This window comes from Anomalospiza imberbis, chromosome 9 (genome assembly GCF_031753505.1).
Source record: "Anomalospiza imberbis isolate Cuckoo-Finch-1a 21T00152 chromosome 9, ASM3175350v1, whole genome shotgun sequence".
In the NCBI taxonomy this organism is placed as follows: Eukaryota; Metazoa; Chordata; class Aves; order Passeriformes; family Viduidae; genus Anomalospiza; species Anomalospiza imberbis.
In genome coordinates, this window is record NC_089689.1 from 27976143 (window position 1) to 28002642 (window position 26500).

Here is a 26500-nt window from a genome sequence, read left to right on the forward strand (position 1 = left end):
AGGTGTCAGAAGTTAAACTGAATAAATCCTGAGCTGTATCTCTAAAGTGTTATGGATTTTTGAGTCTGATTTCTCCAGGTGAAAATAAAACAACCTCCAGAGCTTGCAAGATGTGTGCAGCAGCTTACAAGTTTTGCTGCTGTTGAAAGTTCTAAAACTGCTTTTGGACACAAATTAAAATGAACTTTTCATAGTTGCCAAGGTGGTTTGATTTGCCATCACACAAAGCCATCAGCTTTGAAAATCACATCACTTGAAACAGGTAGGCCCCAATTTTGGTAGTGCTTGGCTGTGCTTTTAAACTTACCAGCGATCCATTCAGTGGAGATTCAAAACTTGTTCAGTTTTCTCTTTTCAGTACTGCGCTGTGTGAGAGAGAGGCTTTGTGAGTTTGGATAGCAAGGTTATTGGATGGTCCCTGTGTGGTGTGTGTTTTCATGACTTGTTATCTAAGGCAGGAGGGTGTCCTAACAGCAGCCATCTAAAAGCCATGCCAGCTAAGCCCTCACTGGGGAGGAGAATTCACAAAACCAGCCATGGACACTCAGTTTGAACTCTTACTGTCCTCTGATGTAACTGTGGTTATTCTATGACTAAAATCGTGTAGGATCTCCCTCTTCATTGCAGTGGTTCTTTTAAGAATTCAGGAAAGCTGTTAAAATTATTCTGGTTTTAGCCCACTTGTATGGTAACAGGTTTTATCTGAAGTCTTTTTTGGCTACTACACCACCTAAGCAGAGGCTCCTATTCCAGGCATCTGTGCAGCTGGTTCCAGGACTGTTTGCTTTTGAGCTCCATCTGCTGGAATTCTATCCTGTTTCCCACATCTTTGGTGTTATTGTGCTGCCAGGTCTCACAGGAATTGGTTTTAATCAAAAAGAGAATAAGGAATGAAATTCACAGTTCAGAGGAATTTTCAGCAAGTTGCTCATCCTTTTGTTTAAGGGTTCAACTTAGAGATTGCTTGGACAATATAAGACTCAAAACCAGAAAATAATTGTGAGACTGGGGAAAACAAATACTAAGTTTTCCTCTGCTTTTGTTCACAGTTTCTAGGTATTTTCTAGAGATTTGGATTAAACAGGTCAGTCATAACCTATCAAGTTCTGTATGAGATTTCAAAAACAGATTACTTGCTCATTTTTCTGAATTAGGTTTTTGTTTGGTTTTCCCCTGATGCCTGTTGTTACTGTATAACTAAGACAATTAGCAGTGTTTTCAATATTTAATTAACTTTTTAAAAAGCCATTCTTCCCCATTGTAACTGTGCTTCTAGTGTTTCAGATATTTAAGGACAGAAGGGACCATGATGAAAATCTAATTTGATTTTTGTAGTTGCATTGTTTCTTAACAAAAAAGCACTGCAAAGAATGATGTGCAGAATTGGAAAAGAGGGCCCTGCTGTGCAAAACCCCTCTAAAAGTGTTTCAGTAGTCAGAGGCTTTCACGGTGAATTATATGATGACTTTCTACAAGTTTCCTTTGTAAGGAGCACATTCTCTTCTCAGAAGATACATTATCCTGTTCATGTCAGCAATAATGGATCTGTGGAGAGTTAGGATAGCCACCAGCCCTTGGGTGCAGGCTCTGGTGTTGGCAGTGCATGTAATTCCAAGGAACAAGCACTTCTCTGGAAGAATTACCTTCCCAAAAAGCAAACCATCTGCATTTTGAAGTTTCCCTTTCTTTACTTGTAAGGCTAATTCCTCCTTCCTTCCCCTGTCCCTCAGCTGGTGCCAGATGTTCCTAAGGTATCTTCTGTTTCATAATGGTTTTGTGTATATGGTAATTTCAAATATTTCCTTGCTGTCCATCTGCCTGTTAGCAATATTTGGTGTTCACTCATGGTGTTTGCAACTTTTATTTTCTACACAGCCAACTTTGCCTGAACTGGTTTTAGTTCTTGATGTGGGTAACTCCATGTTGTTACACAGGAGTCTTGGGAATAAGGGGAGGGAAGAAGAGGTGGAGAACAGAGAAAGTGCTAGGCTTGATTTTAAAGATAAGTGGATTTTTTTCAGTTCTGCCTTGTGCTTCTCCTGGACATGGCACAGCCCACACCATGGTGCTCTCCAGCAGTGCCTGAGCTTGTTCCAGCCTGAGCTGCTTTTCAGAAAGTAATTATTGTAATGGATTTCTTAGACTTCTGCATGGGACAGAACTGTCAGCCATTTTTCACATAGATTGGAGGGATATTGTCTGGATTTCCAGACAGCTCCCTATAAAACAGAGATAGCTGAGGAATCTCTGCTCCTTAGACTTCATTGTTAAATGGGTATGTGCTGCCTTAGGCTGGTATTTAAAGTCCTCTGTTCGAGGTTGGTATTTTTTAGACCTACAGATACACAGGGGTCTGTACAAACTTCCACTGTGTTCTGAGGCTGAAAGTGGCTGGTAACTCTAACTCTGTCCAACTGGAGAATAAGTCAAATTGTTACTGGTCTTCCTATCATAAAAAAGTACTTTGGATTTAAAATTATTCAGTGAGTAATGATGGTTAAACCCCTCTTTGTAGCTCACTTGTGTTCATGGGATACAAGTGTGAGGCTTCTATTGGTTTCAATAGAGACCTAAATTCTAATTAATATTCCTGTGTCCCAAACATGTTGTTCTGATTAGAGGCTCTTTGCCCAGGCATTTCTGTGTAGCCTGCCCTGTTTGAAACCCTGCCTTTTTCTGACTTCACTTCCTGAATCCGTTGACAACACTCACAGCCAAACAAAATACATGTTCACAATGCTGTTATTTGCAAAATATTCCCTTGTGAATACAGCTGGGGCAACAAAAAGAGTTTCTCTCTGAATCTCAGAGAGGACTGACTATTCCTTGTAGCAGTAAAGCCCATAGTGCATTAGGCAATTTTAGTCTTAGCAGTTAAGTAAGTGTTAAAACTTTGCATTTCACCACATATAAGTGCACACAGGTCTCACAGGTCTTTCATTACCCTAGTGTGTATTGATCATACAGTGATCTACTAAGAAATAAACTGAGAGTGCTGAATTTTAATCTAGGCTGAGGTGGACCAGATAGCAACAGGCTCCCGGCCCACCGCACTGTTTACAAAACAGATGGAGGAGGAAAGAATAGAAACTTACTTTGCCCTCTTTTAGGCCTGATCCTCCAATGTGATGAGGGACCAATGAAAAGGTTCATTTTGAAGTGCTCCTCATCTCCTTGTGAAGCTCCCTGGCACTACACCCACCTTGCCTGGCAGATTCTGTGAGTGGACACCAGTGAAATGTTGGCGTGGCAGGAGCAGCCCAACCCGTGGTGCCCCCTGAGCCAGCAGTGCCATTGCTCAGGAGCTCTCACCCCTGCCACAGAATGTCACCCCAAGAGAGAGCACACAACTGCACTTCTGAATGTCTGTGTGTGCACATGAGGCCAGGGTGGAGCAGATTGTCACTCAGCTGGGTTTAATTAACATAGTATTTTATGTAATGTATTTATTTTTTACGTAATTAGGTGATTAAGCAAAATGCTTGCTAGTAACATCTCTTCCATAACCCAGCGCTGCTGAGAGTTAAACATGCACCTTTGCAGGTAATTAATCTCCTTGCCCTGCTTATTTTGCTAGTTGGCACTTGCTAAATCCCTGTAAAACCACACCCAGCAGTGCTGTGTATTATCCCTCTGCTGTCTATTCCTACATATGGTCAAAATCAACTTACCTTCCGGGTTGCTGACATCAGCAAAATGTACTCTTGGCAAACTTGGGAATCCTCCTAGTAACCCTTTGTTTGGTTGGTGTTGTTACAGTTCTATTCCTCTGACAGCAGCAAACACCCTCCAAACGGTGCCTACCTTGACACGTGCTTGGGATGTGGAAGGACGCTACCAAACGAGCACCTTTAAAATATTAAAACAATCCCTTGTGTGACAAAATGTGTGATGGGATGGGGGGAAGAAGTTAGAGGAAGATACTTCTCTGCTTCCTCTAAGGAACTGACCAAGTTTCAGAGTATTATTTTGGTAAGAGTAAAAATGTGCATATAAATATATATATAACTATCTAGTCATTTTCTGAAGTGACCTTAACCAATGCTGTCACTTCAATTAAAATTAAGCATATTCCAAGTTAAGGAAAAAAAGACTTTTTTAAAAAAACTGCCTGCTTGAAAGTAATAATTTTCTAATATTTTCTGGCAGTCTTTTGATATCATCTATTTTTTTCTTAGCTGTTTGGCTCCAAACAGCAAACAGGAAAACATCTGGTCGCCTACAAATAGGTTTATTAAATGAAATTAATTGGGCGCAGTGTTTAAAATCCTGGTAATAAAGCTGTTTCCCACCCCCCTCAAGTAAAGTAGCATGTTTCTGAGAGATACCTGTATACTGTCATTGTACTAAAAATCAGGATTGTTTTGTAAAAAATACCTGGGAAGTGCCTGAGAAGTTGCTGTTTTCAGCAGATTGCTAGAAACAAGCAACAGGAGTTGCTGTTTTTCAACAAGTTGCTATCTTCATTTCCCACTAGGTTCAGTTTTCCCAGCTTTTCTATTGCCAAGGTTAGAACCCAGAGTAATACCCAAAAGGGAAAGGATTTAGAGAAAGGGGAAGGGTTACAAACTTATTTTACTGTTGACAGCAGCATTGTCATAAATATTAACAGACAAGAATCACCTCCTACCTGAGAAAACACAGGGATAAAGGTGAATATTTTTATTTTTGAAGCCTACAGCATAATTCTCTTAATACAACCACCTGCCTTATCTTCTTGAGGGCATTAATTTAATAAAAACATGTCAGATCAAGTAGCCAGTTGCTCCAGTTATGGAACAACTTCGCTCCCTGTCTTTCCACCCCTCCACAACCCTGCCTGAAGTCAGATGTCTGAACTGGGCCCCAAGAAGGAGGCAGGCAGGCTGCAGCTGAGGAATCCAACTTCAGGGGAACCCCAAAAGTTGTGGGAGTTTAGTGAGGACGATCAGGCTTCTCCCTCCCCTCCTCACACCTTCTCCAGGACATGTCTGGAGTTACAGAGTAAGTTCAGCATAATCCCTTACCCTTCAGAGTGCAGCCCAAAGGGCATTTTCCCAACTAAGGTACTAGCCAAAAAAAAAAAAAAAAAATTGTGAGGGGAAAAATACATTTTAATTCTTTTATTTTTCTTAAATATAATAGAACCTTCTAGAATTTTTTCCAGAAACAGAAACATTAAAAAATTATACTTTATTACAAATGGTAAACTCAGAGTGCTAAAAAAAAGCCTCTTATTTACAAACAATACTGGGCAGTGCCCAAATAAACAACATAAAAATAACTTACAAAGTCATGAAGTAGTTTATTGACATTAATCAACTTTCATAAAATAAAATAAAAAAAGATATGTACATACACAATTTACTTGAAGGCAGGCAGAACAGTTCTTTTTTTTGTTTGTTTATCAGCCTCCCACAAACCTCCCTCCCACTTTTTTTTTTTTTTCTTAAGGAATACTACATAAAGCAATCTACAGTTTCTATTGCAGTTTAACCTTTAATACTGAATGATCATCGAATGTTAGGTCCATGCAGGTCTTGGTCAATGTTAAACGAAGATCTGACATCTCATCCGAGCAGGAACAGCACTTCCCGGAGCAGCGCTGGCCGCTGCACTCCCGGCTCCGGCCGAAGGCTTTGCCAGTCTTTCCACACATGCGCTTTGCGGAGCACAGGCAGGACCCAGCCTCTCAGCTTTTTGCCATTAGCTTTATGCCTCTGCCACTTTGGATTTTTCCTGTTTTACTTGTACCACAACACAGTTCTCGCTGAAGAGTCTCTTCAAAACGTCTGCAACTGCTGTGTGAGCATGAGCTGGCACCCGCTGTTGACGTGGTTCATGACCTTCTGCTTAAGCTGTGCAACCTGTTCTCTGAGCATGTTGGCAGTGGATGCCAGCTCTGAGTTCTGGGCTTTCAAAGTTTTCACTTTTTCTTCCAACCGGGCAATCCTTTCCAACTTCCTTTTCCGGCATTTGGACGCCGCGATTCTGTTCCTCATGCGCTTTCTCTCGGCTTTGATTCTCTCCTGTGACTCCATGTCAATGGGGGACAGGGGAGGAGTTTCCCCCGGCATTTCAGGTACAGTCTGCGGCTCCTCTTTCAGAGCCTGGAGCCGGGGATGCTGCACGGGCATCTGGGGGTTTATGTGATGCTGGGGCGCGTATCCCATGCTGTTGGCGTTGTAGCTGGGCGCGGAGCTGAGCGCGTTGGGGTTGAAGTTGCTGAGGTTGGCGTACACCGGGGGCTCGCTGTGCAAACTGGTGTTGAAGCTGGTGCTGCCGGCCATGGAGGACACAGGTGCCATCCCGCTGGTGACAGGCTGGGCGGCCGAGGTGACGCTGGGCAGCGTGTTCTGGTTGTGCAGCTCCGCCAAAGCTCTCACGAAGCCCTCGGCGAACCCCTCCTGCTCGTCGGTGACATTCTTGGGGCACAGGAACTGCGTCGGGGTCGGCGTGGTGGTGATCAGCCCGTTGCTGGACTGGATGATGAGCCGCTCCAGCTCGGGCGAGGCCAGTTTGAGGAGCCCCACGTCGGGCGAGGTGAGGATGTCGGCGTTCTTGTTCCTCAGGTGCGGCTTCAGGTTGCTGGAGGGGTCGGACAGGTTCAGCGTCATGTTCTGCTTCAGCACCTTGGCGTTATTGTATCCGTACCCGCCGCTCTCCGGCGGCGCGAAGCCGGCGCTCAGCGCATCCTCGTAGAAAGTAGGCTCCATCTTTGCACTCATAGAACACAGTCCGGGGAAGGGAAGCTGCCCGGCCGCCGCTCAGCTCCCCGCGGGCACCCCGACCCTCCCGGGGAAGGGGAACGCGGAGCCGAGGAAGGAGAAACGCGGAGCCTTACTGGATCGCCGCTGCCGCCGCCGCGCTGAGAGCCCGCCCGGCCTGGCGGGGCGCCTCGCCGCCCTCCTCCTCCTCCTCCTCCTCGTGCCGGTGGTGCCGGGACGCCGCTCCGCCGCCACAAGTACTTTCCCTGCCCGGCTCCGCGCTAGTCCCGCTCCACCGTCCCGGCGGCCGCGCTCGGTCGCGCTCTCTCTCTCTCGCTCCCGCCCGCCCCGCGCTCTGCGCCCGCTCCCGCCGTGCAGCCCTTCACTTATCAGCGGCCGCGAGCCCGCTAAAAATAGCGCATGATGTCACCCCGCGCGCTCCCCATTGGCTGCCGCCGCCCCGTCCCCGGGGGGGGCGGGGCCAGGGCCCAGCGCGCGGGCCCGGCCCGGGTCGCCATGGCCACCCCCCCCTTCAGAAGCTTCTTGAGCGCGCGGGGCCTTGTGGGATGACGTAATGCCGGGGGGGCGCGCGCGGGGCACTGTGGGCTGACGTCTTTGTTTTTGAACGATCCGGTTACCGCGGCCCGCGCGCGGGCTGCGCCGCCCGGCCGCCCCCTCAGCGGGCACCGAGCCCCCCGACCGCGGGGAGCCGCCCCGCCCCGGCCCCGGCCCCGGCCCCGGCCCGCCGCCGCTCCCGGTGCGCTGTGCCTCCGTTTGTTTGTTTGTTTGTTTGTTTGCTTGGCGGCCGCTGCCTCCGCCGGGTTTCGGGCCGCGGTGCGTTTCCCTCTCCCCTCTCCGCCGCTCCTCCCTCCCCCGGCGGTGGTTCGGCCCTTCAGGTGGCGCTCCCGGGGAGCCCCACGTGGTTTCCCCGTCCCGCCGCCCCCGCCGCTTCCAGGCAGCGCCGGGGGCGGCACCGGGGGCTCCCCGCGCTCCCCGCCCCGGGCTGAGCCCCCGCGGGGCCGGTGGAGTCCCCGCTCGCCCGCCCAGCCCCGCGGGAGCCGCGGGTTTCGGCTCGGCTGTCCGCGTACGCCCCCGCACCTCCGCCCCCCGGCACGGCTCTGCCTCTACAGAGAGCCGGGACGTCAATTCCCGGCCTCGGGAATAACCGGGAGAATACGGAGGGGAAATAAAACCCGACAGGAAAAAGCCGGGTTGCGGATGGGTTTCTCTGGACTCGTCCTCCAAGGGGAGGGGACAGCGACGGTCTAATTTTAGACAGTGTCCCAGTATTGCTGTGGAATTGCAGGTTAGTCGGGAGGGAGAATAAGGGCTGGAGCCGAAGGATCGCGGTGGAGGAGAAAAGTCCCTGCTGGCATGTTCCCCTCGGAGCAACAGATGGGAGCTGCTCGGTGGAGCGGCGTTCCGGGGCACAGCGCTGATAACAGGGATTCGCTTTCCCTACCTTGCCCCGCACACACCCTGCTCTCGGGGTGGCGGGGATTTGGGATTGCTGCCAGGCAGCTGCCTCTGCAGTAAAGTGCAGCAGGTATTTGAGGACAGACGGCGACAATACGGGGTGGCACAGGGACCGCAGGGCTGTTCTGCTGTGTTTGATTGCCAGCAGTGCAACAAGTGCTCCTCATGCTTCCAACGCGGAGCTGTTGCCTGCTGCTGTTCAGCTTTTTGTCAGTGCAGAACTTGGTCTGTCAGCTTTAACCCCTTCTCACGACATGTGAAGCTAACAAACTTAGGTCCAGTTTTGAAAGCACACTTTCAAATTCCCCAGTTCTATTTTTTCCTGGATATAATGACATAATTACCAGTTACCGTATAGGAAGGAGCAGTGAAGCAAACAGAAACATCAGCATCTGTGAAGGAAAAGTGAAGGTCCAGCTCCCCTCTCGGAAGCCGTTGGGGATCTTTCCTTCTGCGTTTTTCCCTGGTGTTCCCACTTGACTTTGGCCACATGGTGAGCACTGCTGTTAACTGGAATGATGGAAATAATACATGCAGTGTGTAAACAGTCTATGGCACAAAATAAAAAGTTTTGGACTGGATGTGGGGGCTCACTGTGTGCTGCTGGTGTCTGCACAGCCTTCACAGAGGCAGCATCTCTCTGGGCTGCAGGTAACTCAAACTTCAGCTGCATAAACTGCTCAGCCAAACAGCACTAAGTTACTGCACATGCATAAGAAAATCTCGGGAATTCATTAATGCACTGAGCACTCAAAATAATTCATTTAATGTTGACATACAACCAGTGGCTGACTCTTCTGGCCCCAGAGCCAAGGGGCATCAAATGAAACTGGCAGGTTCGGAATAAACCAAAGAGCTGTGGTTCAGCGCTGGAGCTCCCTGGCAAGGAGGGATTTTAACGGGATTGGATGAATTCACAGAAGAGAAATCACTTAAGGTCTGTGAATCACGGAGCATCTACACTGGCTCTGGAAATCCTAGAGCTGCAAATGACTTGTGCCTGGGGGGCATTCCTGGCTTCGTGTGCGTCCCTAGGGACCCACTCCTGGCCCCTGTTGGAGACGGGTATCTCGTCGGACCTGATGTGGCCGTCCTTGAGGTGTTACAGCCCCCGGAGATAGCCCATAAATGATCTCCTCTGTGTCGCCCCGCAGTTTTCATGTTTATAAAAGGCAAGGAAGAAAATCTGAAGAAATGTAAGATTTGAAATCGAAGTCGTTTATTGTGTGGAGATTTTTATTTTGAAATAAAAGATGTTAAATATTTCCAAATGAAGCTAAAAATGGGGGGGGTATCTGGTGCATAGGAAGCCATGCAATTAATTTGCTGTATAGACAAATGCCACTAATAAAATTTATTCTGATTAGCTTTATGTATTTAATTGATTGTGTTGTTCTATCTTTTGGTGTTTTCTTCTGCATGTTTCTTCTGTCCTAGAAAGCAAAATTCAGACTATGATGAACATGCTTAGCATAGCTTAAACCACTCTATTTTTTAGAGATTTTGTATAACCTGAAAAACTGCCTTTGGAGCCCACTGATATCAATGCAAGGTTTCGATTAACCTCAGTGAGGGCTGGATCGGGCTGGATGGATTAATTTAATTTCATTTTTCCCCCCTCCACCCATTTCAGCTCTGCACTTCCTTCCTCTTGCAGAGGCGGGGATTCAGGAGCAGACATTCCAGTCTGCTGGGGACGTGTAGGAGCTGGGGCCCCGTGGCTCTGGGCTTCACCCATTGCGGTAATTGCTGCTCCCTGCGGGTTCTTCGGCCCAGCCTGCAATAGAGAGCCAAGGTGCTTGTGAAGGTTGTGGGGAGCAGGAGAGCGCTGAAATCAAAGACAAGAGCTCTTGGCTGCTCCCAGGGGATTTCCTGCCTAACTGGGGACCTTGGGGAGGGCTTGGCTGAGATTTCAGTCCCAAGTTCAGCACTGAGACCTTCAGAGTGGAGCAGATCCAGAAGTGGGACCAATGGATAGTGATCCTTCGTGGCCATTAGCCAAGGAGCTGGTGGCTATGCCCTGATTTATTAAACACCTATTAATTCCGGGCTTTTATTCCCCCTTTCCTGACATCCTTAAGAAAATATTCCTTTAGTAGGATGAAGGAACACTTCCTGACCCAGGTACAAACCAGAGCCATTTACATGGCTCAATAAACAAACTTGTGGCTAGGACTTGCCAATCCCTGCCCTGTATTTCTGAGAGGCCGATGCGTTGAGCAACAGTAATGCACATTTTGATTTATAAACTTCTCTAATCAATCAATAGAAGCTTGAGTGAGGCAATCAGATAATCTGAATAATTAAATGGCTTTTCAGGGACAAATTAAAATTTGTTACACACACCACATCCATCTAAATTATATTTGGTGTCCAGGAATAAATGGGTTTGCTGTCTTGTTTCACTCCTGCATCTCAAATGCTTTTGACTTATTTCAAAATCATTTGGAAAAAAAATAAGAAAGAAAAAAGGATAAATGTCAGTTTCTGTTTTTTTTTGGTTTTTTTTTTGTTTTTTTTTTTTTACATTGGAAAGAGTGCTCACAGAAAAAGAAAAAACTTTTTTCCATATAGTTTTATTACATGTATATTAAATATTTCAATATATAATTTTCTTTAGACATGCCAGACTATTTTGCTTTTTCTTCTCCTCAGAGAAGTTTCCATAACATCTTTATTGTATAGAAAATTATTATGTAGATTTTTTTGTTTGTTTTTTAAAAACAGGACTTCACACATTCTAAATGTGATATCTTAAAGTGAATAAAACTGGGAATTCCTGGATTTCCACACACTGCTTTCCACTTGCTTAAGGAATTACTATAGACCATATAGACCACTATAGACCACTTTTCTCCTACTGGGGGAGACAAGAGTTTGAAGAGTCAGAAAGCACAAGTATTTTTCTCTTATTTACTCCATCAAGGCACAGTGAAAGAAGGTGGGAGTGAGAGGGTACGAGGAACAGAGCTTTCTTAGGCCAAGTGGAAGTAAAATCATTCCCAGGTTCTGCTGGTCCCAGTCCCTTGCCGGTTCCTCGGGGCGTGTTTGCGTCCTCGGTTCAAGTGGGTCCAAGTCTGCAGCACAGCACAGGCGTGGCAGAGCTGCCACCTCATCCACCCCCGGCTTCCGTGGCCTCTCCTCCTGCTCTTTGCTCCCAGCAGGACTCCTGTGGCCAGGTGGAGATCCAGGAACTGAGGCTGAAATAAAAACAAATCAATACACTTGGGGACACAGGGGAAAGGTGGGAATGGATAGGCTGGGGGAAGAGTGGGACTCACAGCTTGATGTGGAGGACTCTGGAAACAAAACTGTAAAAAAAACCAGCCAGTCTTGAGTGAGTCTTCATTTTGCACATGAAAAATGCTCTTCAGAACCACAGGCACTTGTAAATGAATATCGTGTCCATCTCCTCCACCCTCCATTAGTCATCGCATAACCAAGCCATACGCACTTAGTCCTTTTCATCTTTCTTCTTGTCAAGCCCTTTAGCCTGTCCCCCTCACCTACTCATCCCACCAATCATTTTAATTAATCTCTGAATTTCTTTGAAACTAATAGTTTGTGGAATGGGGGAAAATGAGTAGGTTACAGAGGCAAGATTGTGAATGGTGGAGGTGGGGCGAAGTTAGGAGGCTTTGCAAGACCTGTTGGGTTACCTCTGGGGCAGGACAGCAGTGCTGTAAACACACGGAAAGGCTGCAGAAGTGAGGGAGGAACCACTAAAAATGTCTTCCATTTTCCTAGGAATGCTGCCTGAGCAATTCAAACCCTGGATGTTGATGTGCAGCAACATCTGAATGAAAGATGTGATATGATTGTCTCTAAAGTGGATGGGATGACCTCTTCACTCTAGTTATACTAAATTTCTCACTATTGTTGCTATAGAGGATTTCAGTGGTCACTGCAAGTGTTCAGAAATATATTTTCAAATAAGTAATGAACTTTATATTTTTTCATTCAAACACTTGTATGTATTTTTTAGTTTTTGACCAAAACCCTGAGCAAGTAGAAGTTAACCACATTGTCTAGAGATGAGTCTGAAAGGAACCCTGGGGCCTTGCTTCCCATGCTTTTCAGAATCCTGCAATGGCTGGGGTTGGAAGGGAACTTAAAGATCATCTTGTCCCAACCCCCTTGCCGTGGGCAGGGACACCTTCCCCTAGAAGGATGTTTGGGATGTTACAAATCAAAATGTCACACCAATAATGTCTCTGTGCTCATTATTTCTATACCACAGCTTAGCTGGTGCTCGGGAAATAGAGAGTTGGGCAGAGTTCCCATCCTGGGGAGCTTGCAGTCGGAAAAATCCTCTACACACCAAGAAGGCTGGCAGAGTAGCAGTTGATCCACGGTGGGAGCCCAGAGGGGGAAGGTAAGCAGGAGAGGAGGCACTGGAGGACGGGTGGCATATGGGAAGCAGACGGCTCTGCTTGGCATTGGGAGCTGGCAGCAGGAAAAATGTACCATACAAATAGAAGCATATTGATGCTGAGTGCTGGGGAGGCAGGTGAACGCCTTTGAAAAGATATTTACTGTGTTCAGGGGGGAAGATCCTGCTGGAAGAGTGCATATGTTCCCATATTACTGAGGTGGGGTTTTGCTGTGGAGAACTGAAGCTAGCTTTGTGGTCTTTGGGTATTTCAATAAACAGACAGTAGTGTCAACAAAATGGATTTATTTGTAGTTGCCAGTTGTGACTGAAAGCCTCAGAATAACTAGATTTAACCATTCAGATCCCTTGGTAAAATAGCTCCGTTTTGATTAGGGTCTCAGGACAGATACAGACTGCTGAAATTTTTAATTAATAAACAATCTGGTATCCTGCCAAAGTTGACACCTTGCTCTGTTTTAGCAGCTGTTGGCACAGTAGGCTCCTGGCAACCTGGGATAAAGCAGTACTTGCAACAGGAGAAGGGGAGGAAGCGAGTCTGCATGAGACCAGAGCTGCCCAGTGAAAAGCAGCCCAGAGCTCAGGGATTTCCAGGGAGCAGTCAGAGCTTTCCTGCTCAGTCCCGTGGGCTCGGGCTTGGACACAGACAGCGAGTTCCTGTCCTGAATGTCAGCAGTGGCTGCTGGGTGGCAGATGTAAGGACACCTGTCTGAATTTGGGTAATGGCTCTGACAGGAGCAGCAACAAACAGAGAAAGCATTCAACAGTGAAAGTAGGTCCTGCAGGTTGCTCCTTCCCAGGGATTAGTGTGGTGGAGCCTGTGGGGAAGTTTACAGAGGGCCTGCTCACGTAATTCAAATGGAAACATTCACTGTGGATGATAGTCATTTGTGTTGGAGTCATGGTGTGGGAGCAGTTAGGGTTGCCAAAGAGCCAAGGAAGGCAATGAAGGGAGGAAAGGGCATGGCCTGGGAAGGACAGTGCCTGGAAGCACAAGCAGAGTTCAAGGCTTCTGTTTTGGAGAAGGTGCTGCTGAACTGCTTCTCTTCCTCCGTCCCACCCGATTAATAAACAACAACTCGATCTCTGATCCCAGCTGAGCTGTCACACAGTGACACAGCTGCTCCTCCCTGTCTGGGCAGCCCTGTCCCCTCACGGCTGGGAATGTCCCAGCCTCACCCGCAGCAGACCCTCAGCACTTCCACAGGAGAAGAACCAGGATGCTCAACCTCTCAAAAGTGCTGTTCTGTGGTAAAACTTATATGCAGCTGCCAACACTGCAGCAGTAGTGCTGGCACTCTCTGTGTTCCCTTGTTTCAAAAGGAAGAAGAGATGGGAAATTTAGCCCAGAATCATAAGGGTCACTGCCTGAGATCTTGTGTTTTTACAGTGGGCTCAGGAGCACTGTTCCCATGTGTGCTAGAACAAGTCCATGAGCAGCTGGCAGTGCCTTTGGCACATGGGTTGCTCAGCTCACAGGACTGTTTACAGTCTGTTGAGAACATATGAAACATATAAAAAGCCATAACATTTGAATATGTTAAAAACAAGTTCATAAGATCAAGGAAAATTTTCAGAATAAAAGGACAATGCTGAAGCAAAAGCCTAAAGGCTGTGATGGCTGCAAATTGAAATTCAGATTGGTTAAAATTTTACTTTTTTTTTTTTTTTTTTAAATAGGGAACAACTAGAAAGCCATTCCAGAAGTGCTGTGTGGTATTTGGAGAGCTGGGTACTAGCTGCAGCACAGATTTCCAGAGGTTTCAGTTGAGTGAGGAGAGGGCTGTGGGTTCAGGTAAGTCATATGAGGGAGATGAAGCACGTGTGTTGTAAGAGTTAATGGTACAACATAGCCTTGCTCTACATAAGCACGTTTTGTGCTGATGTTTCCCAGTTCCTGCAGCCTGTGTAGGAAAAGGTGTGTGGCTGGCAGAGCTGCAAGCCCAGACAAGGCACTTCTGGGTGTGGATGCTCCCAGCCCATTGCCAGGTGCTTCAAATAGGCATTTATGTCAGAGATCTGAGGTCAGTTCAATGATAGCCAATTTCAGCCCTGGATTATTACATAAATATTAATAAGAGCAGGGGAATATTTCACATTTATGTTACTGGTCAGCAGAGTTTTCACCTAACCCTTAAGCAGTACTGGTGTGGAATATATTTCCCTTCAAGACAACTAAGAAAACTTATAAGTTTGGCCAAAGAAAACCTGTTCACCTCTTTAATATAACCTTGTGAGTTTAATGAAAAGTAATCTTATTTTCTGTACACCCAACAAGGAAAAACAGGAGAAGAGAGTCAGCTCAAATGGGAATTGTACTCTTCCCTGCTTTTGTACCCTTAATCACCTTTAGCATCTTTGTTGCTTGATTTCCCTCCTTGTAAAATGGGCATCATGAGACTGAAGTCCGAGTAAAGCAGGCAGATCTGAGGGGAATAAATGCTGGACAAGTGGTATGAACTATTTTTATTTTTTAAAATGCAGTAAGCAATAGGTACGGAGAAGCAATGGATTTTCATCTGGAAGAAGATCTAGTATTAACTTGTTGGTATAAAACATTCGTTACTGCCCCCATTTGCTTTTAGGACATCAATCAATGGCATTTTTATTGGTTCGTGAGCCTTGTAATGCATTTTGAATCTGACCCAGGACTGTGTGGAGCATATACTGGCGCTTAGATTTATGCCAGTTTAACTCTCTGGTCATTCTTTGACCTTTTTGACCAAGCATCTCCCAGTTGCTAAGCGCTTGCTTTTTGTGGGGGTTGTTTTGTTTTCTTTACATTCAGAGTCTCTGCTTCGAGGGGCTCTGACAGTGATTTGGAGTTGTTCGTTCAGGAGGAATTATCACACGGCAGCTTCCCAGAGGGGAGGATGCTGAGGCACAGCCACCAGCACCTCTCCACCTTCCCACCGGTGGCGTCCTAAAGAATCAGCCCAGTTTCTCAGTCCTTTGGCAAGAAGGTGGCCACGTGAAACACGGGAATTCTGCTCTGTACCCCACTCAGGGAAGAGGATGGGTGCTGCAGACGCAGGAGCGGGGAGGTGAAGCTGAGGCTCCATCAGCCCCTGGGCTTCCCTGCCTGTTTCTCCACCTGGGGGACGTTGTGCTCCCCACACTGCAATGCTTTTTAAGGCAAGCCGAGGAGCGCAGGTGGGAGCCAGCGGAGCCGGGGATGACGCCGGCTGACACGGAGCCCGTCCTGCCTCCTTCCGGCTCCCACGCTGTCCCCTCCCTGGGCTGGCACGGCCTTGGGAAACGCGTCCCGCTCCGTCCAGCCCGGCAAAAACCGGAATGGCTGGCCGGAGAGGAGTGTGCTTCTTTCCAGGGTGTCACCGCGTACCCCGGGTTAAAGTCCTCGCGGAACCGCTGCTCCCTGTGAAAGCCAGCAGCTTCCCTGGTTTGTCCAGGCTAAAAGGCAATTGTGCTGCGGCTGGAAACGCCACCAAGCGAGTCTCAAAACGCTTCTTCCATCCTCACTTGATGCTTAGTACACCTTCACTCCGGCTCCCTAAGCCTCGTCCACACCGCAGCCGAACAAATGCCCGTCTCAGGAGCGGTGTTGTGTAAATAAATCCTGTGCCTTGCAGGCCGTCACGGAGCTGATGGGAAGCCTGGAGAGGGGAGGGCGTGGGAGCAGCACGCCAGCGTTAGCGTTCTGCTTTCTGCGCTGGATTGCGGCAGGATTGCAACAGCCCGGCCCGGCAGCGTGCCGGGGGAGCTGGTAGAACAATGCACCTTTCTGGGAAATGCTAATGCACGGCAGGGCTTCTGAAAAGGAGATTCTGAACAAACCAGAGCTGCTTTCTTCTCGGAGTGCTGATGATTTTCAGGTGGCCCACCAGGCAGCCAAACAAAAAAATGTACATGGCAGTGTTCACTCAAAGGTTTTGGGGTAAGGAGGGGGAATGTTGGAAATCCCACGAACTTCAATAGTTCTATCTAGCTTTGTGGTAGCTCTGACTCCTTCACTTGCTTCTCACACATCAGTAATCGGGACAACTGACAGGAATAACCCCCCAGGTAAAAATATGCAACTGCCTCTGGAACAAACAGCATTTCATATGCAAAGCTGTGTGATAAAGGGCGTGCTCAGGGTGCTTTTTCAGGCCCCATGGGAAGTTTTACAGAGCAAAGTACCTTTTAGCAGGTCCTTTTCTGTTAGTTTCCAAATCCTCTCTTGCTTTTCTCTAGAATGATTTTCCCACAAAAGGGGACAGAAACCATGAGAAAAGTGTCAGCAGAGCTTACTGCTCCCTTTCTTTCCCTCCCTCCTCTCCCAAGCACTGGGAGCTCTCAGAAAATATTTTCGTATCCTGGAGATTAAAAACAATTTGTATTTGTCCTGTAATAGCTCTGACTTTCACCGCCCTGTCCTCCCCTTTATTGGGAGTACACGTGTGATCACTCCCTCTGATGCTGCTTACACGCCTGCTGTCAGGTTCAATAAGCAGTTTCTTAGCAGGGCACCTTCCCACATGAAGGAAATGTTCTCAGCTCTTGTCCCAGCTCCTGCTTCCTCCACGGGCAGCGTCCTGACGTGGAACAACACAAACGAGTCTCAGTGATAGCAGTAATTCTTAGCTGATAAATGGAAATTAGAACCTCATTGATCTACTGGCAGCTTAGACGAGGGGGGGCAGCTGTTTGCTGGACGTTTTATAGGTGTTCCATTTATGTGAGTTTTACGTGGTGCCTGTTCTAAATTGAGTCATTTTGTTAATAGTGGATCAGGACAATTTTTGAACTATAGGACACCAATGGACTTCTTAGGTAAAACTGAAGAGAATGTAGTAATCCACCGAAGGATTCTCTATGTAAATAGAATGTTGCTAAAGAGAATCAAGATAAAATGTAAATAATTGCTCCTAAGACAAAGAAATATTGGCAGGCAGCCACGTGGAAATTGGAAATTTAAATTTAACTGGTTTTATGCCAGTAAATCATACTGGCAGTCTCAGGTCTAGTCAAGTGAATGGCAAACCCACAGGTAACTCGCAGGACCAAGGATTTCCCCTTCATGAATGGGTGTAGAGAAGTAAAATTTCCCAGAGCAGAAAAACACTTTGTAGAAGCAGCCGGATTTTCAGCTTTGAAGTAGAAGAGATACTTTCATTTTCAGTATCTCCATTAGAGCTTCTTTTTGCAAGACCACGAGTGTGAACTCTTGTGTCTGAGCCAAAATTCCAACCTAAGCAGAATGTACTCATCTAAATTTCCCTTTTGGTTTCATTTGGCCAAGGTATTCCTTGGTGTAGAGTTGCTGTGTACTGTTACAGCAGTTGCTGTGTTGGGAGCTTGGGAAGGCACCCGCCTGGAAGAGGTTACATAAAACCCAAACCATAATAAGCTCACAGAAACCCCTGAGTGTGATGATTAAAAAGAGAAAACGATTAGGGAAAACACATCAAAGAGGCTCAGTGAGAGTCCTAAGAGGAAAAATACTGATTATATTTGTTTTGCTTTTGTCTTACACGAGGTAGAAAGGCTGTGGTGTGTCCCGGGTCGCCGCCCTAAGGGGTGTGTACTTAAAGACAACAGAAGCAGACTCCAAGGCTTCCATGGGGTTTATTTTGGTTGCAGGGCTGGGGAGATAAGATATAATTGTGCCATATACATAGTGGTGCTATCAATCTGATGGATTACCCTTCCCATACACCCTGAGCACCTTGCCTACCCTCTGCTGCTAATCTGTGTCTACCAGGAGAACTCGCTTTCTGACCTTTCAAGAAACTTTCAACTGTGATTTTTAAAACAATCACAGAAATGTTTTCTTTCTCCAAATGTGCAGTTCCTCTCTCTGGTGAAAGCGCTCAGAGGCGTCAGATGGGTGACATTGATTGTTAAAACTGGTGTGCCAGTTCAGCTCAATAAATTGTGAATCTTAGGGGCTAAAAGTTGTTTAAATTCCACTCTGGGTCTGGGAATAAGAGCAGACATTTATTGATAGTCCTGTTGTTCACACTCCATTGGATTCTGTTATTTTAGAACAATGTTAGATTCACTTCTTCAAGTTTTTTTAGACTTGGTCTGACCTGGGAACCAGGTTAGAAAAGGTTTGAACTAATAAAATATGCAAAATGTGGTTTTAGGGCTCTTCTTTAATGTGGAAAGAGGAAGAAAAGTTTTAGTCAGTTGTAACCAATCCAGTAAGGGAACTGTTTATTTAACTCTCACAGTTATTTATTTTAATTTAACTTTTCAGCTGGGTTTAGTTAATGCAGGCTCACATATTAAAGAATGGGTTTTACTGATAGGTGTTTTTCAGTTTTAACACTGACTTCAGTCCTTTTCTTTTGGACATTCTGATACAGTAGATCCCAAAAGAGAAAGGAAAGTAACTGAAAAGGGCTTTGGAAAAAGGGAAATATGAAATATAATCCTTATAGACTTAGAATTAGGCAGGAAGATAGCCTATAGCCTAGATAGTTTATTTTCCCATTAATATAGCTAGCATAAATAAATTTCTGAGTCAATAGTGCATATTATTTTCCTATGTCGACAAAAATAATGGTAAAAAATGCAAGGAATAGGAACACACTTTGTTGCTGCCAGTTGGGTGATGCACAGACTTTGCTGGTTATGCATATTTAACTTTGGCCTTGTTAGAGCCTTCCTGAATTTAGGTTCAACCTGCTGGACAATTTGTCTTGTACTTTCTGGGTTTGCACATAAAAAAGAGGCTGCTTGGAACAAAACATTCCAGGTGAAAGATCCTTGCATTGTCCTTACATCCTCCTGCCATCTTGGCTTGCTGACACACTGGAAAATCCACCTGGCTCCTCTGGGACTCTGGAGAGCAGGAGGTGAACGGGCCAAAGGAGAGACAGAACGGACAGAGGTACTGGAGCAACAATTTCCCTCACACCTCACAGGCCCACAGAACTTTTCTCTGTCTGGGATGCCCTGTCCTGGTCCATTGGCTACACTGACTTTTTGTTCAGCCCAGGAGTCTAAGCTTTTTTCCCTTCTTGAAAGAACTGATACAAACCCGCTCTGTTTGTGTTACCAGTGGAGCTGTATTCATTTAGTTTTGATCTGATCCTCACGAAACATCAGAGCTGTTTGCAAAGCTAAAAGCAGCATAATGACAAAAACAGCAGTGCCAAATGTCTTTGGTCTTGCCCTTTTTCTCCTCCTTAATATCAAAGCTAAAAACACGGTCTTGATTTATATGCAGGATTACTGATGTTAACGCTATATAATAATACATCTAAAGGCTGGCACTGTTTATAAATACACCAAACATGTAACTTAATAGTTATTTGTGCTGAATCTTTTATTTTCCTGCATGCTCTGTCCTACCTTTGTTACTGAGGGCACTAATGCTGCATTAATGTAAGCAGCTGCATTTATCTTCATTTTATTCTCCCAAGTCGCAGCAACGTGCTGGAATGAGAGCCGTTGTCTGGAGCAAACCTTCTGAAAGTCTTTTAAGGGCATCCATCTGGGCAGACTTTGTGGTTATAGAAGGGCTGATGCTCTAAGTATTCATCCCACTAATGGTCTCATTGATTTTTATTTACGCTCTTTGTAGGTTGCCCAGAGTCTCAGTCTGAGCAAGAACTGCAGAAGATGTGCTGAATTCAAGAACTGCAGGCGTGTATTCAACTAAACCCACGTTTCTCTATCTGTTTTTGGGGTCCTTGATCAAAGTGGGGCCTCCAGAGCAGCCTGTTCTGTCTGCAGGGAAGCAGAGAAGTGCAGTTGGTGATGGTGAGCAGTGTTAAAACACAGGTGCAAAAGTTTGAAAATGTTGATCCAAATCACATTATTATAAGTAGCAGGGAAATGTCATGACTTACTGAGATTAAACAAAGACCTGCTTGGAATCTTGTGACTTCAGCTCATAAATGGATTTCATCACTCATTACAGCTGCATAAACAAATGCATGTGGTACATATGCATGTTTTGTTTTGGGAAGTTGTTGTTTTTAAAGTCCCCTCAGAATTCTTTTTTTTAATTGCTCCTAATGAGCCAAGGCTCCCTGGTTCTGGAGCGGTGCCTGGTGTACCTGAGCAGCACAGCCCACTCATTGCTTTTAAAAGGGAATAAAGTTCCCCAGCCTCTCTCCCCTTCTGGCAGCTGAACTGCTTGGGCAAGCAGGTTATTTTAAAGGAGAAATTTACAATATGAAACCTGGTGTCAAAACTTTTATTCCTTTTCTGAAAGTGGCCTTGCCCTGGTGCTCCTTTGGAGCTATGAAAATGTAATCCCAGCCCAGTCAACAACTGGAGAAAGTCCCACACAAGTCTGAGCTCAGACTAAGTTTGTCACATATTTAATTTATTTAATTCGTGTCATTTTTCCTGTTGTCCGTGACCTTGTTTCTGTTGATGGGCCTCTCACAAGGAATCCTAGAAATGGAGGCCCTGTGATTACCCAGGGGAAATTAGTACTTCCCCCATGTTTTCTTGGCAGTGTGTTGCAAGTGGGATGTGGCAAGAGGAATACAAGTTTTGGTCTTCCTGCTGTGGTTGTTACCTGAAGGTACAAATGGTGCGGTGGTTTGGGATGCAGAGCAGAAACTTCTCCGTGGATTTAAAATGCTGTATAGATCAAAACTGTCAAGCCATTCTCATATCTTTAAGTTTAAAATAGCTGCTTTCAGCTAAACCCACACTTTTCAGCATCTCCAGGCAGGCAGTTATCAAAGTTTAGCCTCACAAAACTTAAGATGGCAAAATATGTTGGTAATTCTTTGAATTTCAATGTGCCATTTCTTAATCACAACTGAGAAGCTGGATTAATCCTGGGTGGGTAGTGTCCCATTTTAACTTTACACTGCAAATTATTATTTTTTAACTATATCTAAAAGAATTTTTTTTTTTTATTTCCCTAATGAAAAATACTCAGTGGTACTCTATTTTTGTGACCATTTTTTGATAAAGATTCAAAAATCAAATTTTAAAATGGATATTGCTGAGGGAAAGGGGATACTTTTTTTCTATTTCAGTCTCAGCCTCTTCTTTTTACTTATAAAAATCAGAGTCAGGAAAGCAAAAAGAGCAACAATATGGGAGAGTTCATGTTCAGGGCTGTTCAAATGTATCTCCTATATAGATGAATTTGTCCTGAAGTGCTTTAGTTTGTTTCACTCCCTGGAAAAACAAAACAGGTAATAACACGAAATCTCACTTAAACTGAATGAAACTAAAACCTTTTGGCTTTTCTGTCAAGTGGCCTTAATTTTTAGGCAACTGGGGAGGAGTCTTAATTATGTGTGTTCCTGAGGATTGCTTAAACCAATTGCTGAGGTTTTGGGTGTCAAAGCCCTTGGAGAATCCAGTTGCTCCTCACCTCTGGAAACCTTCCCTCTTACGTAGGTAGCTAAAAAGATGCCTGACATCAGAGACTTGCGCTCCAAAATGTTGCTGTGAATGCCTTAAAATGTCACATTAATATCAAGAACGGTTCACCCACAAACCATCTGGCTTTGCAGATCTCACAACGATCTTTCAATTAGTTAATTAAGCTTCCCTGTTTCCTAATAAGGCCTATTTGAAATGCTCTGAGGCTGGGGACAGCGGGGCTGTGGGTCTGCACCGGGCAGGTGTGGCAGTGGCCAAGGGTCTCCCTGGGTAGCCGGAGATGCTGGGAAGCCCTGCTGGGCCTCACCTGGATGTGCTGCCTGGGAAAATACCTGGCTTTGTCCTTATAAGGCCAGGGAACTGCTGCCAGAGCCCTGATCCTGCCCCAGCTCTTCCCAGCCTGCTCAACCACAGTCCTAAAAAGGCAGTTCCTTGCTCCTGCTTCCCACAGCGGAGCTCCCCAGGGAGGACAGCACTGCCGAGCCAGGGCTCACAGGGAGAGCCGTCCTTACGGGCTGTGCTGCTGCTTCTCCAGGCAGATGTTGTGTTTCGGGGCACTGCTGGGCTTCTCTTGTTGAGTGATTAATGAAAACACAACAGAGCGCGGCGTCGGACGCGCCGCGCGGTTTGGGAGCGGGGTAGAGCCCTGTAGGATCCGCGCAGGGAAGGAGCCGCACGGTGGGAAGCAGCTCAGAGTCAGAGGCTTGAAAGCAGATTAGGTTATGGTTTTATAATAGAAAGTGCTCAGCAGCAATATGAGCCCAAAGCAATCCGTGTCCTTTTTCCTCCCTGCCCTGGCTGCCAGTCCCGCTCTTTGCTTGTGCTCGCTCCTTTGTGGGGCCGTGCTGGGCTCTTGGTTCCATCCGTGCTGAAAGCCAGGGAAGGGTTTTCTGCTCACATTCACAGAGTGGCATCACTAAACACTGTGCTCGTGTAACTGAGCGAGTGGTGAGTAGGAAAGAGGGGGAAAACAAGTATTAATGCCCCATGCTCTTCCTAATGTGAAACCTTTAGGTGCCGTGCTCTCCTTCTGAGTAAAAACTCTTCAAATGCTGGGTATTTTATGAGACAGTTTTAGAGGTTTAATTGAAATTTTCTGAAGGATCTGATTATTGGCTTATTTATTTCACATGCCAAGTGACAAGCTTAGTTACAGTCTGATAGATTTTTAAGGACAAGTTCTTTACTGGAGCTGGATTTTGGAAAGGCTTGAACATGCTAATTCAGAAGGGGCATTATAGGAGACTTTTTTCTTTTATTAAATCAACAAATCATCCTACCTTAATTTGAATTAACAAAGAGGAATGTTTTTATGAAATTTAAGATCTTTGAAATTCTGGCACTGAACAGTTACATGCTCATTTCAAAAAGGGGCTTCAAATAATTCATTTTCAAGGGGACTGTTTGGAAGAGTCCCTGGATAGTGTGTGCTCTGTGGAGTGTGGGAGACATTGGGATGCAGCTCCAGCTCTGAACATGTTGTGCTCGGGTGCAGCAGTCTGTCTGCTCAGAGCCACATGCTTCCTTCCTTTATCAGGCTGCTCCTGGCAATCCTGCTCAACCTTTGGACATTATGGCCTCTCTCAGGATGTAGCGCTGGTTCCCTAATATCTCTTCTCTTGTCTTTTGCCAAGTTTCCAGCAGGCAATGAGGCCACGACAAGCAGGGTCACAGGTGTTGAAGGAAGTCAGCAGCACAAACAATTATTATAAAACTGGATTCTGCAGTGGAGGGATGAAATGCTGCTCTTTATGAATCTGGAACACCATCTCAATCTGTTTTTCTGAGTTTATAACAAGTTTTCTAGCTCCTTTTATATCACTGCTAGGTGTGTGCTGTGGATTTAGTAGGTGGGGTTAAGAGTACTGATGATATAGATTAAAAAAAGAAAAGAAAAAGGAGATTGCCATACACTCATTTAATGCACGTTGTTAGCTGAGATCTGCTCTGAGATTCTGATGTTGTTTTATAGTGCTGGTTTCTGAAATATCTGTCATGTAAAACGTTAAAACAAGTTATTCCCATGTGTGAATGGTAGTAAAGGAAATATTTAGACAATAAGGAAGAGGGTGATTAGAGGGGATCGTTGATCAGGCAATAAGGAAGAGGGTGATAGACACTCTGGTACCACGAGGCAGGAGGTGACACACACCTATGGAATTTGATAATTTAGGAGAACCATTTACAGCTGTAGACTTAAGACACTAAACAATGCAAAGAAAAGTTTAAGAAAACCATGGCAAAGGGATGCTCCTGCCTCTGCCAAACAAGGTAGTGGGTAGCCAGAAAAGGTTGTGTTGGAATTCAGGAAATACCACTCAATAAAGAAGTTCTTCCCCTTGGCATTTCTGTTTGGCTGTTGGTTGTGGTCCCAGCATACACCTTGTGTCATATTTTGTGACCCAGAGCTTTGGCAGATGTGTGGTTTTGGGAAGACAAACACGTGAAATGACAGTGGGAGGACTGCCAGAAACACACTATGTATTCTGAATTCAGAAAGTGCCCTCATGTAGCTTTTAAAGTGAAAAATGTTGCCTGTCTTCATACTCTGTCATTAAGGCAGAGGACCTTTAGTGATGTTGGTATTTTTTCTAGATTATTCCATCTGCAATCCTTTGTCTGAATGCAGTTATAGTGAACTCAAGGACAGTCTCCTTCCAGTACGTGAATTAAGTTAAACTGTGGAATTCAGAAAATATAAACGTACCTTCCTCAGAAGGTTTCACTGCTTTAACCATAGTGATAAAACAGGGAAAAGTTGTGATTTGAAGGTGAAATTTAGAAAACTTGGGGCCCTTTCCACCGCAGAGGTGGTCTGAAGTCCCATGGTATAATGGTTACCCTCGTGTTAGCCCTGTGTGCAGGCTCAACCCTTTGTTCATTGTCTGATCATCAATCTTCAGTTAATTCAGTGAGACTCGTGGTGGAAAAAGGTGACTAAAGGTATCTGAATTTGCCCTTTTGCATAGGAGGAATTCAGCTACTGTTCTGATAACCCAGGGTAAAGCACACTTTAGAACAAGCCAGTGCTGTTCAACCCCTGCGTAGGAACGGTAATCTGTGTTTATAAATGGGACCATTATCGGAAACGTCACTAGGAATCTAAGGAATCTTTAACCAATAGCTTATTGCTTCCAGGGATGGACTCTGGAGGCAGATTATAAAGAGCCAACATTTTACTGATAGTATGTTTGGCCAGGAAGCAAATACACTTTGCTGGTAAGGGTGTTTCTGTGTAAACTGTACAAACCCATGTGCTCAGGGCTGGCAATGGCATTGCCACTTGTGGAGAGCAAACTTACGGAGTTTAGAGAGTCAACCACTAGAGCTCAGTTTATTCACTGCTTTAGCAGAGCAGATTGGAAATCAGAGGAATTAGCACTGGGATGTCTTTTGCTGTTAATTCATTCCTGTGGACCATATTCATTGCTATTTCAAAGGCTGTTATAATTTCTTCTTCACTAAGTGCAATTCTTCTGTTTTAATGCAAAACCCAAACTCATCAATGCTTGCAACAGGCATCCTAAAGGCAAATGGAACAGTCAGAGCCCAGAGTGACCAGGTATGCCCTCATAACTGACTCTGCTTCGAGCAGGAGGTTGAACGACATGTCTTTCTGGGGTTCCTTTAAACATAAGTTATCTTATGATCTGGTGCTTTGTAAAAATGGTGAATGTATCTCCTAATTGTATCTCCTTTTGGGGTATCATGCTTCAAACCTTTTTTGAGATGATTGCTTTCCAGAAAAGACTTCAGCACTGAGCCCTTTCACCTGCCTGACTCTAATCTCACAGTCAGTCCCACTGCAGTGAAATGTCATGTTATCCTTTGAACATAGGGGTTGAGTAACCACTCAACCCCTTTGCAGAGAGCACAGTGCCAGCCACAGGTCCCAGTGCTCAGTACATCACAGGAGCCAGACCATGGGTGCATTATCCACTTGTAAAATGGGGGCTTAATGAAACTCACAGGGCCTGAGTGGTTTGTTTTTTTTTGTTTTTTTGTTTTTTTTTTTTTTTTTTTTTTTTCATGAGCCCCAAGAGCAATGTATGGTGATCCTGAAGGAGTTTACCAAAAGGAAGGTGGCATTTCCCAGGGCTCTCCTCACATGTGGGTTCATCCCAGCTTTAAAGGTACTGACCAGAAACACTGTTGTGCAAGCTGTGTGATGCTTGTGGTGAGGATGGGAACCTTAAAAACTGTGTAGGTAAAGAGCAGGAAATGGGAGCCATTACCTCTGTCCCAAGGGAAGTGGTTCCCCCTGTGAATCACAGCCCTGGTTTCGCTGTGCTGCGTGGGAGTGGTGTCCTGTCCCAGGAGGATATTCCCAGCTCCTGGGGCCTGCCAGGTCTGACTGCTGCAGGGGAAAGGAGCAGGACAGTCCTGGTCCCATCAGCACCACTCCTGTGCAGCCTCCCCCCATCCTCTGTGGAGCAGGGAGGATGAGGATGTGTCAAGGCCTGTGTGCTGCATGAATGGATGCGGTCCTTTGCTGTTAGGAATGGCCAGAGAGGGACAAGGGCTGTAGTCCTTTGCTCAGGAGCTTGGCCTTGTGCCACACAGTCGCTGGGTTATCCCTTGGAGAACAAAACCTGACGCTGTGTGAGACAGCCCAGGTTGCCAAGTCTTGCCT

The 26500-nt window shown here is 45.8% G+C and overlaps 1 protein-coding gene and 1 long non-coding RNA gene across 4 annotated transcripts in view; one reads left to right on the top strand and one right to left on the bottom strand.

The window, feature by feature from the left end:
* The window catches only part of LOC137478813 (uncharacterized), a 154747-nt gene that overhangs the window by 17331 nt on the left and 110916 nt on the right, over nucleotides 1-26500 (top strand). For all 3 annotated transcript variants that reach the window (XR_011001810.1, XR_011001808.1, XR_011001809.1), the window contains exons 2-3: nucleotides 12403-12537; nucleotides 14236-14350. This is a non-coding gene — a long non-coding RNA (uncharacterized lncRNA). The remainder of the gene's footprint in view (nucleotides 1-12402; nucleotides 12538-14235; nucleotides 14351-26500) is intronic.
* JUN (Jun proto-oncogene, AP-1 transcription factor subunit) lies at nucleotides 5088-7090 on the bottom strand. Its single transcript, XM_068198875.1, has one exon. The coding sequence runs from the start codon at nucleotides 6705-6707 to the stop codon at nucleotides 5763-5765; it is 945 nt and encodes a 314-aa protein (XP_068054976.1). The 5' UTR covers nucleotides 6708-7090; the 3' UTR covers nucleotides 5088-5762.

Coding starts and splice junctions, on each gene's coding strand:
- JUN (XM_068198875.1), bottom strand. CDS start 6,707: ATGAGTGCAAAGATGGAGCCTACTTTCTACGAGGATGCGCTGAGCGCC.